This window comes from Meleagris gallopavo, chromosome 6, assembly GCF_000146605.3.
Source record: "Meleagris gallopavo isolate NT-WF06-2002-E0010 breed Aviagen turkey brand Nicholas breeding stock chromosome 6, Turkey_5.1, whole genome shotgun sequence".
Taxonomy (NCBI): Eukaryota; Metazoa; Chordata; class Aves; order Galliformes; family Phasianidae; genus Meleagris; species Meleagris gallopavo.
The window spans coordinates 28,398,216-28,413,863 of record NC_015016.2 but is presented as its reverse complement, the minus strand read 5'-3'; the positions used below and the strand labels follow the sequence as shown (position 1 = coordinate 28,413,863).

The window sequence follows — 15,648 nt, the reverse complement described above, 5'->3', positions numbered from 1 at the left end:
AAACCTGAAAAGGCACTCCTGCTGCTCAGTCTGCTAAGCTACAGCAAGCCCATATCACCGTATCTTTGTAACACCACCACACCTTGGTATTTGTTAGTGTGGTTCTTAAAGGCAGCTTGCCCCCATTTTATTCCAGTAATTACATTAGTAATGGACGCTGTTCAATTCTCCTAAGACAGCAGCATCTTTTTTTTATACATTTATCTCCTGGCCCTAGTGTAAAAAATTACATATCTGGAGACACACAAAGATAGCAGTTTACAGTCAATATTTCTATCTTATCTTCTTTATCTAAAGCTGGATTACACAGCAGAAAATAAACCCTGAATGAAGCACTGCCCAAGTCCTTTCACAATGCAGCTGGATACTTCTGTTTACACTTAACATTTAAATCTTTCACTTTAAATCTCAACTTACCATTGTTTTTTCTGAATTTATCTACAGATACAGTGAAGGAATTTCTCCTGTTTTTAATGCACATTTATCATTTTGAGAATGTGATTGCTTAATCTGATTTTTAGTAAGGCTACATTTAAAAATAATAACAAAGGAGTGGTTTACTTCATGAATAAATTAGTTGTACAGATTGGTCTTCTTAAACCAATATAAATTCCTGTTATTGCTATTCCAACTAAAGTTACTAAAAAAAATGGCTTCATGCTAATGTAACCTATATTTTTTTCCCTTTTATTTTCAGGAAATTAAACTGTAAGGGATATGCATAAGCCAAAGTAAATACTGGCAGCAGGAGATGAAGCATTTACACACATCAACTCCATTGTATAACTGCAAGAGTCCGACAAACACAAAGTCCAAAAAAAGACATCAAAAACAATCAAACCTGCTTGGCTTACAGGAAAATGGAAGATGAAGCACAAATAATCTGGACTCTGAAACAGATCACTTCATAGGGCCTCCAGTTGCAGCCACTATCATTGTGTCTCTTTTGTAATAACAAGCTCTTGTAAAATGGATTTAAAATAAAATGTGCTTACAAAGAGACAAAGCACAAAACCCTGCTGCAGCCGCCACATACATTTCTTTCTTAATTAATTGATCCTTTCTGAAACACATGGCTGTTGTTTCTAGGAACTCATCTGCATGCTTATGGAAACATTTTTTCTCTTTCTGTGCCACGGCTCTCAGGTTACCCTGACCAGCTATGTAAGTTGTTAGCTGTGCTGAAATAACTTGGAAACTGCTTACTGTTTTCTCTTGTTACTCGTGTAGTACACTTCTAAGGGATGCATTTAGCTTTCAAGATCATTATTCTACATTATGGCTTAAACATTAGTTCTTAATAAAGGACAAAATGCTCTGGGCAGTTTTCAGTTACAAACATGTTTAATCACTGCTATAGTCTTGTCCATATAATCCCCTACTATGAGTAATACTTGAAAGAAGCAATGTGTTTCTGCTCTCATCTTTGAGGATGCAAGTCAAAAAGGTAAGCTGGAAAGCCAGACCTCAATTACAGTATGATTAATGAAACTTGGTTCATTTACTCAAGTTGAGCAGTCTTTCTTATTTCATTAAATATCAGAAGAGTGAATGATGAACCTGTGGTTAACTGCTCTTTTCAATATTCCTAACAAATAATCTTCCTAGTATTTTCCAACAATTAATCAATAGAAATAACCCATATTATTTTTCATTTTTATATTAATACACATTGGCCAATTATGATAATCTTCTGTAGCACTAAAGAACATTCACTCCTATACATTTTTTGTCATATAATTTTTACCTCGCAGTCTTGCCCAGTGAAAGATCTTTAAATCGACTAACAGCCTGGAATGTTAAGGCACTTCTTATTTAATCTTTAATCTTGTCCATACTGTTCATGTGCTTTAATGCACACTGCAAACAGCTCTATTATTTTGTTACTAGTCAATACAGAGGAATAATTTATTATTGAAAAATAATTGTGAATTGTCAAAATACAACAAACACATTATTTTAAGAACACTTGTAGGGTTCCCATACTGACCATCTTGGTATGAAATCTTGGTCCCAATGAAGATGGTGCCAGTTTAGGTTCAGCAGAGGAATGATTTTATTTATCATAGATAGAGAAAAAAAAAGAAAAGAAACCACACAAAAAAGCAGCATTTAAAGTCTGAGGGTTCTGTTTACATGCTGCTCACGTTATGACTTCTGAGATTTTCTTAAACTCAGAGTTCACCTGTGGACTTCGCACTTACATTCATTATCTCAAAATCACTTTTCCTTTTTTTCTTTTTTTTCCAGCAAGTGGAAGCACAAAAAATTTTTAGATAAAGAGATACACAAATGGAATCAAGATTTCAGGATTTTTATTGTAGCAGCAGTCTTATGGTACCTGATTGCAATAATTTTAGCTGGAGGTTTCAGTCTTTGGTCTCCCTTTACTGAGCAGAATGAAGTTCTATAATGGTGATCAAAGGGCCTTACGAGGAAATAAGCTGCAAGTTGGATAGAAGCATATTAAAGCTGACAACGGCAAAGTCAAGCTCTCCTGAGACAAGTGGAGTTCAGGTTACTGCAAATTCATTATCATTTTTTTTCCCCAGAAAGCTGGGATGCAAATTTCTACCTACTTTTGGACATGATGTCAACTTATGCAACATGTTTTTAGGAGGTCAGCATACTAGATCCCGCAGGTATCCCATTTCCCACATCAAAAGCCTGGCATCTGACAGCTGAACAGAAATAATCCATAGGGGATCTTCTCTTTGTTATTAAGGACAGAGGCACACCTCTTGGCAATGATTTGTTTCTATTCAGAAAGGAAATGATCCAGGGGGATCCTTTACCCCTGACCTGTGTTACATTTTGCCTGTTATCACCCTCACAGCAGCACTGACTTGCAGTTAAAGTATGTGCTTTTATGAAAGAAATCACTATTGCATAGAAGATAAATAGAAGATCCACAGGGTGGGGAGACACTGTTGCACTTGTCCTCTTTTTATTGTTACCTAAGATATGACCAAACCCATTTTTCAAGGATTGCTGACACATGCCACATCATCTCAGCTCAGAGAAATAACTTAAATAACAGATTCAGATTAAATATATATTAACTCCGTAAGCACTTGAAGTCCTAAACATAAGGAGAAAAGGAAAAGAAATGAAAAATTTATAGAATGTTTTAACTGGTTCTAAGTCCTTGATCAACTAGCATTTCATAGTCTTGTCAGCTTAAAATGGTCCTTGTATTTCTAATCAAACATTTTAAAACAATGTCTGAGTACTCCTCATAAAATATTTTTTCAAGACTGCAAGGAAGGAATTATACCTCTATGAGTTTTCCTTACAGAATAGTGAGGGATAGAAAAGTGGAAAATAAATATATGTATTCACTCGATACATGTTCAAACTTGTTATAAGAAATGAGATGTTGGGTTGCTTTGCTACATGGCCCAGAATATCTCATTCTAGGAATCAGAGAACTCTGCTTTGCAGAGATCAAGTTTGATTATAAGAGCTCTAGAAATGTGTTAAATTGGGAAATGAATAAATACCATCAACTGCAAATAAAGGTAAGGTTTAAGAATGAACAAAGTACATTCTATCCTGCTGCGGGAGTTCAAAAACATCATGCAAGCACAGGTGTTCAATCTAAACCTTTAATTTAAAGACTTAAAGAATATAATTTTAAATTCAGTACTTAATAGCCACTTCCTGATTTAATCATTTCTCACCACTTCTCTACTGACTACCTTAAATGCCAGTTTATAGAAAATCACATTTATTTTAGGTAAGTAAGAAAGCACTTGGCTTTCTGTATTCTTGCAGAGAACAGATGTGTGATTGGAGCAAGGTCAATTTTATAACTATACAGCAGATTGGATCAGGGAACAGTATGGTAGAAGAACCTTGTTACTGCAGACCATAAAAAGTCTGATAAACTACCCACATCCTCACATAATTCACTGCTTCTGTAGGTGCAGCGTGATCCTACTCCTCCTCAGGTGTCTGCTGCTCTGATGAGAGACTGTGGTCCTGATGAAAGCTATCTGCTCTGGGGGTAGAGATAGAGGAAACTGAGCTAGCTGGAAAAAGGAAGTATGCTGTGATATTTCAAGGCAGTGAAAGGCCCTGGGATAGATTTCTACTGTCTTCATACGCATATAATCTACAGAGTAGACAATAAAAATTAGGTTTACTAGGCTTTAAGGGAAGGAATTGTATTGTCTCTTTATTGCAAATAACCACATGAGAATGGAAGTGTATTCCTAGTGTGTTTTGTTCTCAATATTTATTTTCACTGCAGCATAACACAGAAAAAAAAAGTTACTAAAGCAGCATTATCTCATGCCAATTGAACTCCTTTTTAGTTCTTTTCCAGCCTAAATCTAGTGAGGTGCAATGCAGTTCTTGTCATATCTGACAAATATATTTATGTGACTCAAGTTTAATTTTCACTTTCAAGACAAATATATCTAGATGCCACAGCATGTACCCCAAAATGCTATAATAGGAAGCATGTCAGTAAGCATATGAGCTAACAAAAACATGTCACTGTGGTTCTTTGCTTTATGAAGAATGCATGAGCAGTAACTGACCAGTTTGCAGTGGATACCCACAAACAGCACAAAGACTCAGTACTTTACTGGTAAAAATCTTTTTCAGACAACTGACGGCAGGTGAAATATTTTCAAAACCTGAGGCTAGAAGATATACATATGCCATCTTGATTAAACATATGGAATGCATACTCTAAGAAAAGCCAACTGGAGTCCTAGTTGAGTAATCAAAACACCCAAGCTGAGAGGGGTTAACATGCAAGGATCAGCACTGAACTTTGAAGTTTTCTGGTCTTCATTTTTCCTAATTAAGGCAAGATTTAATAACCAAACCACTGTACAAACTATGTACTTAAACTCTAGGTTTGTTTCTAATTTTGTTGGGAATTCTTAGTAGATTCCAAAGAATCAGTACCCCCTGGGAAGTTCATCCTGTAATGTGGATTGATTTTTTTTTTTTACTTTCTCATAGGTACAAAGATTGAATGTCCTGCTTTTCATCTTTTCTCCTTTGCAATTAGTTCTTTTGTATACTTTCTAAATAACTCTCAAGCAAAACAAGAAAAGTAAAGATGTATGATTACTACAACACTGATTTAGTCAAGCAGCTCCAGCAAACATTTTTTGGAAGATTAAGTTGTAAATGAAGAAGAAAGTTTTTCAGATAAAAGTATTTAATTACTTGCATATCTTCATTTTAGAGCAGGGAATGGTATCACATTTGTTGTAGAAACATTTGCCCCTGAGAAGTCTATCTAGATACTGCTGTACTTTGTTTAATGGTGGCTGGTCCCTTTTTTCTTTCTTTCCACTCAGAAAAATGTGTTACTCTACAGGGAAACAAGCACAGTTCAATTCTGTATCTAATATGAGCCATAGCAAATCCTTCTCTTTATCACTGGTATTTTTATATTGCCATATAGATAACAAGCTTCTGTGTTACTGCTAAATTTACAGAGAAGTTGATTTGATAAAAGCTGGTTAAAATTTCTTCAGATGATCAATACATTTTTAATAAAAACAAGATAAATTTGATCGCTTGATTTACTTCAAATGAATTATATATTTACTCCACACAAAATTCCATTGTGAGTAAACCTAAACTATGATTCAGCAGCTGAATTGAATGATCTCTGAAACTGGAAATGGCAAATAAAAAAAAAGTTGGACAGGAGAAATACAGTATCTGTAAGACATCATTCAATGGTCAGCAGAAAAGCATTTGTAATCTAAACCTAAAAGATTCTTTGATCCCTATTTCATTGAATTGTATTTTTATTGATGCCAGCAAGCATAAAACAATCTTGTACACATTTCAGAAAAATGAAAATTGAAGACCTATGCACATGTGTATAAACTATGCATAAGCAAGGTACTCATGCAAGAGCTTGTTTATTCTCATCTACCACATGACCCCAGGATCTACACTTCACTATTATTTTTCAACATGTATATTCAGTAAAAATTACTTTCTTCCTACTCACCTTATTCATGTGGATCTGTTGCTGGTACTGTTTCTGCTTCTCCAAAAACTGTTGATGTTGCTGTTGGATGACCAGCTGGGCCAAAGTACTCTGAGGAAGAGGAGCTGACTGGGTTCGATTCAGAGGCCTGTGACGAGGCAGTTTGTGGGCAGCTCTTATGCCAGGTGAGACTCTTTCTTTTGCTGCCAAAGGAGACTGGGGATGAAGAGGAACCGCTCCTGCAAAACCATGACATTTCACTCCAGTGTGAAGAAAAATAAACTACAAGTTCTAATAGAAGAGAAATCTCTCAGTAAGAAGAGGGGTGTATGCTGCAGAACTTTGCATCAATGCTGATGCAGTGGGATGTGTACCACACGCCTAGCCATGCTAGGAAGTTCAGCAGCTGCAAAAGAATGTGATGAAGTAATCATTTTCTGATTACTGTAATCATGGAATCCTTTGAGGCTAATGGAGCAGAATCACTGAAGTGGGAAAACAAACATGCTATCCTTTTTTTCCTCCCACCCTTCCTCTTTTATAACATTTAGAATAGAAATATCGTTAAAAACATCTAAAATGATTATTGTGTTGAAACTTTGATCATTACCAGTTACAAGAAGTTTCTGTTGTCTCATCTGTTCTTTCAGTAACAGATGTTGCAAGAGAGCCTGGTGGCTGCTATTTGGTTTTCCCTCCAAAGCAACATGAGGATGAGTTGAAGATGGGGGAATATTCCCCCCATATTGTCCAGCCAAGGTCACTCCTGGTCTGAGTGTCTGGGTCTCTCCCTTCTGCTTTTCTTTGAATGACGATGAAGCCTGTCAAGACACAATGACACTGGTAACTGCTTTTCACTGTCTTGGCCATTGTTATCTCCACTTGATTAGATGGTCTTATATATACTTTCTGAATACAGAAGAAAAAGTTAAAATCTTTCTCTTGCACTTTGACTGTGAGATGAAAAGGGAGGAGGAACAAGCACTGCAAGAAACAGCAACTAAGAAACTAAGCAACTAACTTTTTGGGGCTTACTTTATGCTTACTTTATACTCTGCCATCACCTTTCCCTGAAGAATAAACACCAAAGTGAACTTTACATCCAGTTTGCAACTACTTCTTCTGCTAAGAGAAAAAGACAATATTTGCATAAATCAACCCTTTTGTTTTTTCAAATGCCAAAGGTAATATTTGGAGCCAGCTGACTACATCAAAAAGCTCACATCACTTGAATGAGAAAATTAAATATATTTTCATTTCCTTTTTTAATGTTCTAAAATTACTTTGAAGTTAGATTTTATTTTATTTTATTTTATTGTTTGTGAAATAGTTATGAAATTTTTGACAATATGATCTGGAAAAGTAACCACTACTTTTCATGATGAATTCAAATTTTCCATCCCTTAAAAACAATCATTTGCTTATAAATATCTCATGAAAGACTTCTAGAGAAATGATTTAAAGCCTACACAATTTTCCTTTCAAAGTTGTATGTCTCATTTTAAATGCTGCACTGCAGCAATATGCTATTGGTTAAGGGTACTAAAAAAAGCCATTAAATGGCAAGAAACTTTAACCTGAAACTACATTTAGCACTGGAATTGTGCAGTACTTATTACAAACCATAGTAGACTGTTTAGATACATATATTTTTTTACATACTGGAAATCTAGAATTTTTATAGAAGTTACCAATTCATTTTCTGTAGAATATGAATTACTAAAACTTTCAAAATATTCAAAATATATGCAGTGGTGTATAGAACTAACATGATATTATGATGACTTTTGCAGGAAATCAAGGAGGCTAAGTTTTGACCAGCATAAAAATTAGAAGTTCTTTTACTGAGCCTCAGATTTTACTTCTAGATTCCTGTAAATTTGGCTAATCTAAAGATTCTTTAACATCCATCAACATGATTTCAATACATGTTGTATCTTTTTTCTCATACATTTCACACCCTAATTTAACACTTAGCTCTAAATAGATTTGATTGCTGCAGATTGAACAAAGGACATATGAATGTACTAATCATTAAATGTTGTTTACAATTACAAATTTAATTTATATGATTAAACCCTCAAAGAAAAACAAACTTAGCTGCAGGAATGCTGGATTCTTCCTCTGCTATGCTTCAGCCCACCTTAGATTTCCACTGGCATCTACTATAGAATGTTACAGGTGCTGTGCTTTACCAGGTAGGAGGGATTATACAATTTGAACTTTTATACTAAATGGTCTCCTTCAAGAACTTTTTATCATATCTGAAGTTTGTTATCATACTTACAGATATAACTGCAATACATATGGCCCATACTTAGCTAAACTTCACATCAGCTCTTATTTCAGATTAAGAATAAGAATTGCTTTCAAGTTGTTCCCTTAAAATTTTAGATGCTGCCCAGTGCAAAGAAAGGTCTGGCACCTACTCTGGTTTGCTTATGCTCCATAATGCTAAAAAAAGAGAAAAGGCAGAAAGTAGGTTTTCTCAGAGAAAAAGTAGGACGAAAAGGTTGAGGGGGGGGGAGGGGGGCAAAAAGTAGGAGGAAAAAAAGGTATGAGAAAAAGTAGAAAGGCTTAAGATTGATCACTTACGCTGATTTGAGATTGTACAGCTGGAAGTCCCAAGGTAATGTTGGGCAAAGAAGGGGACGTGTACAGACTCAACAAGTTCACTGATTCATCCTGTATCAAAAGGCGTTGCTGTGAAACCAGATGCTGGAATAAAGAGGAAAAACAATATACATACAACCTCCAAGCATTTTTTTAATCTTGGCAACTTTATGCCTATTATGCAGCTATATTTAAAGCCAGTTATGTGCCGTGGATTGACTTGTATCACAACAGGGTTGCAGATAATAGGTACTGTCCTTGTAAAGAAAGTACTGATATTTTCTTTCTTAAGAAAACACCGGAAATACACCTAAGCTTATGCATTGGCTAATAAGTCAAATTTCTACTCAAACCCAAATGCTTGAGGATTCCTAGCCCATCTCTTCTCTCATCAACTGCACTTTTACTACTTAAGAGATCATTGGGATTTTAGCCAATGAATTATGGATTACATCTAGCCAAATCAAAAGTGTCATGAATATGGATGTGTTAGACCTCTACCATAGTTAATAAAATGTTTGATGTAAAATATGAAAAATGGCTCCTACCTGGTCTATGCATTTATTTATCCATATTGTGATAGAAGACGTTTCAAGCACATTATTAATTTCCATTGACATGGGAATTTGGAGTAGAAAGAAAGGCACACTTTCACACACATTAGCCCTTAAAAATATATGTATACCTTATCTATCTCTGCATGCACACAAAGAATAGCATCCCATCATTCTCTGATGGTAGAATACCCCCTCACAACTTTCCTAATTCCTTTAAATTAAAAATCTTTAACACTTGTTTCAAACCCTTGTGATATAATTTCTAGGGAAATGGAATTGCTGATATAGTTAATGTCAAGTAAAATCAGGCATACTCCAAAGATCACCCTCCATCTTTCCATTTTGATTCATTGGGAAGAAATATAAAAAATTACATTACTGCAATAGGAATATTTTTAATGCCCTTGTGTTTCTGCTTTAACAGTCATGTTTTTCAACATGTGGTCTAGTATAGTTGCTTGACTTACGTTTTCTCTTTAACTCTTGCTTCCCTCCAAGAACTTTAACACAATGAGGCCTACAAAGGTCTTATTAGACTTAGGAACTCTGGCATGATATGGTCCCCAAGGGAACAACATCCTTGAAAAAGAATACCCCGTGTAACAGTATGACACAGTGACTGCTTTCTTCCCAAACAAAAAGCATATGGGACTCCAATAATAGACCACCTCCAAGAGGGATACTGCACACTCGGGCTTTGACTAAAGTAAATATAATAACTTGTCAAGCATGTTGTGGGGAGCTGTAGATTTTCCCCTGGACAAACCTGGAATATCAATTAACTCTGTAAAATACTTTGTGCTAATACAATGCAACTACAGACCATCAATGAAAAGCGGTTAAGCACAAAAACACAGGATGTTATTGCAAAACATAACCTTCCTCATACAGTTTGTTTGGAGATATGACCTATCACTGAGACAAAAACAGAAAAGTCTATCTCTGTAATTTTCTTTTGGTACCTAGGGAATGTCAACAGATAGCATAAGAAACAAAGAAGCTTCACTTGTACGTTACATTAATTCTTAGCTAACAGTGTCTTGCCTTGATAAGATCCACCTTTGACCATGATTAAAGCCAAATAAATCAAGACTATGGAGATAGAACTGAGGAAGACTATGAAGATTTGACTGCAAATGGATGCCATAGCAACTCTAACGTCAAATTTCTATTCATCCACTGCAGTATTTATACAGAGCCACTGCAAAAATGTGTTTCCTTTTTGGTTTTCAGAATGTCGCTATTACTTCCTATGATTTGAAGTAACAAATGTAACCATGACAGGGTTTATAACAGCAAAATGTATTCTCTCATTAAGATCACGCATGACTGTTAAAGGAGGCAGCACAATCGATAAGTCGTGGTCCTTAATGGGTTGGGCTGAAACCTAAATTATGCCGAAGAGCAACTACTTTATTGCTCCATATACTTACTCACTGAGTCTATGGATTCTGTTTCCTGATGTGCCTAAAATAGCCTTCCAACACAGTTACCTTCTTTCTCGAAATAGAAGTACAATAACTAAATGTAACAGTGAATAGTTATCACCAAGATTAGTTAATAAGTTATCACCTACATTTATTTATTGTGCTCTGTTTTATTACCAGGGCCTGCTGAGAAGTGGGAACACCTACTTTATATGCACATTTATACATTAGAAGGGGAAGAGGAAATGGTTTGGCTTTAAATACTTGAAATTTGTGGAGATATAATCATAGAATCACAGAATGGCTTGGGATGGAAGGGGCCTTAAAGATCATACAGTTCCAATCTTCTGCTGGCAGAAGGGTTGCCACTCACAAGATCAGTTTGCCCAGGGCCACATCCAATCTGGCCTTGAGTGCCTCCAGGGAGAGGACACGCACAACTTCTCTGGGCAGCCTGTGTGCCTTACCCCCTTCTGATTAAAGAAATTCTTCCTAACATCTAGACTAACTCTTCTCTCTTTTATTTTAAAACCATGTAAAAACTCAGTCTCAGTCTTGTTTATAAGCTCAAATATGTGTATATCTGCCATACATGTCATTTATGTCTCCTGTGTAAGGTGATATTCTAGGCAATTTTGCTCTCCAAATAGCAAATGAAAGAGAAATAAAATGACCAGAACTCCAATGACATCAAGTAGAAACTCCCCATTACCTTAATTGGCTTTTGACCAGGCTGCACATCCTTAAAATGAATTAGTTCACATTACTATGGCATACTGTCTCTCTGAACTCAAGGGACATGCTGTGCAGGGATCAGTCCTGCCTGCACCTCTCATGCAAGTAAGATTTAGCACAAGCACAGCAGGTGACCTGAAAGCATATGACACACTACAAAAGACAAACAGCTACTGCGGTGAACCTTGATGCTACTGGAGAAACCTGGGCCTAATAAAAAAAAGCACTTTATTTATAATGTGCAATTAAGATCTTGAGTTTAACACATAATGAAACCGATGTTTTAACTAATGTTACTGAAAGTACTATTAGGGAAACTGTGATAGTAAAATATTATCTGCACTCATGCATCATATGCAGTGCACCTTTGTACATTCAAAAAGATATAAATGTCTGCCCAACAGCCTGTACTCCAGAAGGTAAACCACACAGAAGTCTAATTACTCAAATGGGTATGGCAAAACTACTTTAAAAATTTGTTTCATTACTGATAATGCTCTAATTTTGTCTATGTGCTGGAGTGTAATCATTTATGGTATTGACTCATGCTTTACTGGTAAATGGCTTCGTCATAGCAACCTGGTTTTCCTCAGTAAAAAGTTTTATTTGCTGCCACGAAAACCACAGCTATCCACCCACTCAGATACGAGCACAACACTTACTGCAAATGTCAGACTGATTATTATGAAACAACAGCAATGTGAGTCATTCAGGATTACAGCAAAACAAGTGATACTTTGGGTGATTTTGGAATGCTTAGCCTGTTATTAGAAACTTCAGTACTTTGTGTATCTGATGAAAAATTGATTAGATAGATAGCCTTTGAGAGTTGGCAGCTAGTGCTAAACTAGCAAAGAGATATGTAGCAATTTGGTTGCTGTTTAACTACCAAAGAAAATCCCACTGAAATCAAAATGCACTGAAGTTGAGATTTATGGAAAAATGTTTGAGCCCTCAGGACCACAGTATTAACAGTAAAGTAACCAGAGAGTAATGAAATCTCTGACTGTACCCAGAAATGGAAGTCAGTAGTTTCAGCTTCTTAGCCCACATCCAGCAAGCTAAGTGACTGACTCCAGCATACAGAAATTAAATTTAAAAGGAACTTTTTAGTCTCATTTGAAAATTTTGGATTGTACGGAACTAAAACAGTGGATATCTGGCATAATAATTGTGACTGATATGTTCTACTAACAGAAAATAAAGTTTGCTGTAGCCTTTCCAAATCTCCCTAGACAGAATGCCAGTCTGACCGGACTGAATGCTTTTCTGATGTTGGCTCAATGCTGTGGGCAAATGCCCAGAAACTAAAATATGCAAAGTAACACACACTGAATCGTTATTCCCTTTGAATTTTGTAGTATCCCCAAGTCAAGACAAAATCCAACTGAATATGACTTCCTGTTCAATACAGCACTAACATCCATATATGACAAATTTCCTAAAAATGTATCATTTAATACAACTGAATTAGGATCTGATCTAATCCAAATGATGGATCTTGCTCTGCATCATTAAATTTTTTTTTTTTGCAATCACATACAGAGGAGCTATGAGGCAAGACCACATGTTAGCCATCAATGCAATTTTTTTTTTTCTTTTTGGTTACGGGCCAGAGAAAGGCTACTAATCAGTGTGCAGAGGTCACCCACCTGCCCTCTGGATCATAGTTCACACACACAATTAATTCATTATGGGGAAAAGTCACTGCTGGAGGTTGAACTGCCCATTCCAGGTTTTTTTGAGGTGAATGTCCTGCCACTGACCTAGAGAAATAGCTCCCTTAGCTAAAACTCTGTTAAATCACGTTTTCTTACGCAATTTTTTTTTCTAACATAAACAGTATAAACAATTATTAGAAAATTTTGCCACGAAAGTAAAAATTGCTATAGATATAGGCACTGGATACAGAATATTTCTGAATTTCAATCTTTTTAGTTGCATTGATTTTTTGTACCTTTACAAAATTACCATGAAAAGCATGATTTATGCATGATATCTGTGGTAAATGAAGTTTATCAAAACTGATTTACCATCTGCGTTCCTGTCATTATAGGCACGTTTGAATGAAACAGAATAATGAGCAGTTAAGATTCCTTTCATGTACAATTTAGCTAAACAATACAAGAATCAAAAGCCCCTCACACATTGGTTATATTGGTAGCACTAAGTACGCAGATAAGGAAACTGAGGTGCACTGAATTATAAGGCAGATGTGAAAAAGGACTTAGTCACCTAACTCTGACACTGTACTCAAATAAATTTACTCCGACAGCATCTAAACCTGGGAATGCCTCATTTCCTACATGTTAGTCACCGATGATGAAGTCGCTGTTTTGCTTGCAGAAATTCCTCATTAGTGTTCAGCATTGTGCACTTCTTCAAATTATCCTGAAAGGTAAGCCAGATCCCTATTTCCTCCCACCCACAGCAATCTGAGATCCTGAAATATAGGTAAAGCTTTGCTTTTCTGTATCATCTGGTAAGAGGGCTGTAGTGACACTGTGACATCACTGTGACTGTTCATTCGATGTTAAACTTTTTTGTCTCATTAGTTCTTTGTGCCCTTCCTCCCCAGTTTATTTCCAAATGTCCTTCAACATAGATGCTTTCAAGTTTCTTCCACAGCTTCCTCCAACTGCTGTGGTAGCACCACTGCTGTTTTTGTAACCAGAATCTCTTTATATGCTGGCCTCCTTTGTAGAATGTGTATCTCATTCATAACATACTCTGCTGTCAGCATGCAGTGTCCTGATATCCCCAATAATTACAACTGCTGCAATAATTCTGCTTGTAGGTATATTATTCAAAGTGAAGTTTCAAATCTTTCCAGTCTAGAAGCGTGAGCAACTATCTACCCAAGGAAGAGAAAGAGTCTTACCTCAGCTTGAATGCTAGATGGCAAAACCGAGTTTTCACTTTCTGTTATACTGCTGGTCGGACCATTGCTTGGGGAACTGGGACCTGATCCAGGGGAGCTGCTACTGACTGAGGATTCTAAAAAACAGAAGAATCATAGATGAATTCATGGTTTGCACCAGAAGGACAACATAGAACTTCAATTAATTGTATATACTGTACGGCAGAGGGTGGGATTTTTGGCTGTTGAAAAGTATCTACTGGTTATGAATGAGTTACTTACTTACATTGAAGATTTCTATTCCACTCTCAATTTCTTTTGTTTTTCCTTTTACAGTGCTAATGAGGAAATATATATTCTTGTTCTTTTCCCTTCTGATCTCTGCTTCACAAGGAGTGAAGCAGATTTAAATTATTTACTTTCACAAAAATGGTACAATAATTAGTATCAGGTAGAGATATGACTTGTAAAAAGTAAAAAGAAAAGATAGTCTTTTCTTTATAATTGTATAGAATCCTGCCTCTTTAAAAGATCAAAATGACAAAGATAGAAGGCTTACAAAGGTCACAATAATGTGTCATCAATTCATGAGGCCTACTGCCATTCTCTGACTACAGAAATAGTGCTGGACATGCCTGTGGCAGTCAAATCTTTACACATGTAAGTACCATGACATGACTATACACCATTTTCACTGCATCTCTAGTACAGATATAAAAGAATATTGGCAGTATACAAATATCTTAAAATAGCATTTTAAAGTCTGTATGTTACATTCATTTAAAGTGTCCCTAGTTCTGTTTAACAGAAAGGGCTGTGTGTTGTATTATTATAATTCTTTACTGAGATAAACGAAAGTTCTGCACACGGTAACAACTAACAAGGTTAAAGATGAGAGAGTGTGGCATTAGCAGAGACAAGGCTGTTTCATGGGATAAATTTCAAATGCAAATCTCCAAGAAGTTGAAATAATAAGTATCTAAATGTGGTAGTAAATACGCTAAGGTCACTTCCCTCTTTCTCAGTTCATTTCCAAAAATACGTCCTCACTGTGACCAATGGTAAGAGGAGATTTCCTGGCAGTATCTTGGATGCACTGTTGTTTTCTGTTAGAGCTGATTTCAATTTATTGAAGTGAATCAATGGCCAGCTATAATAGCTGGTGCAGGTAATCCTGCATTATTTTCTCACTAGTTTTCAACGAGCACTACAAAACCAATATTTTTTTTTTTCTGTTTTTGAATAACTATAATAGCACTTTTATATAAGTAAGCATTTTCAGTTAACAGAGATTTTCAAATAAAGGCAAAAAAAAGGTTTCAGCTGAAAGTTTGATTAGAGAAGCTTCAGTTATGAAAGCTGCAAAATGTCCAATATTAACAGATATTAATAATTAAAGTGGTGATCTGTAAGGCTCAGAATTATTGCCAGATCCAGATACACTTCCTTTCCTTCCCTTTCCCCTTTTCCCTTTTCCCTTTTTCC

The 15,648-nt window shown here is 35.9% G+C and overlaps 1 protein-coding gene across 10 annotated transcripts in view; it reads right to left on the bottom strand.

The window, feature by feature from the left end:
• Positions 1–15,648, bottom strand: part of HDAC9 (histone deacetylase 9) — a 440,323-nt gene that overhangs the window by 186,227 nt on the left and 238,448 nt on the right. For all 10 annotated transcript variants that reach the window (XM_010712747.3, XM_031553923.1, XM_031553921.1 and 7 more), the window contains 4 exons: positions 14,185–14,300; positions 8,567–8,689; positions 6,582–6,792; positions 5,993–6,210 (listed from right to left, as the gene is read on the bottom strand). In XM_010712747.3, coding sequence (XP_010711049.1) covers positions 5,993–6,210; positions 6,582–6,792; positions 8,567–8,689; positions 14,185–14,300 — 668 coding nt within the window. The remainder of the gene's footprint in view (positions 1–5,992; positions 6,211–6,581; positions 6,793–8,566; positions 8,690–14,184; positions 14,301–15,648) is intronic.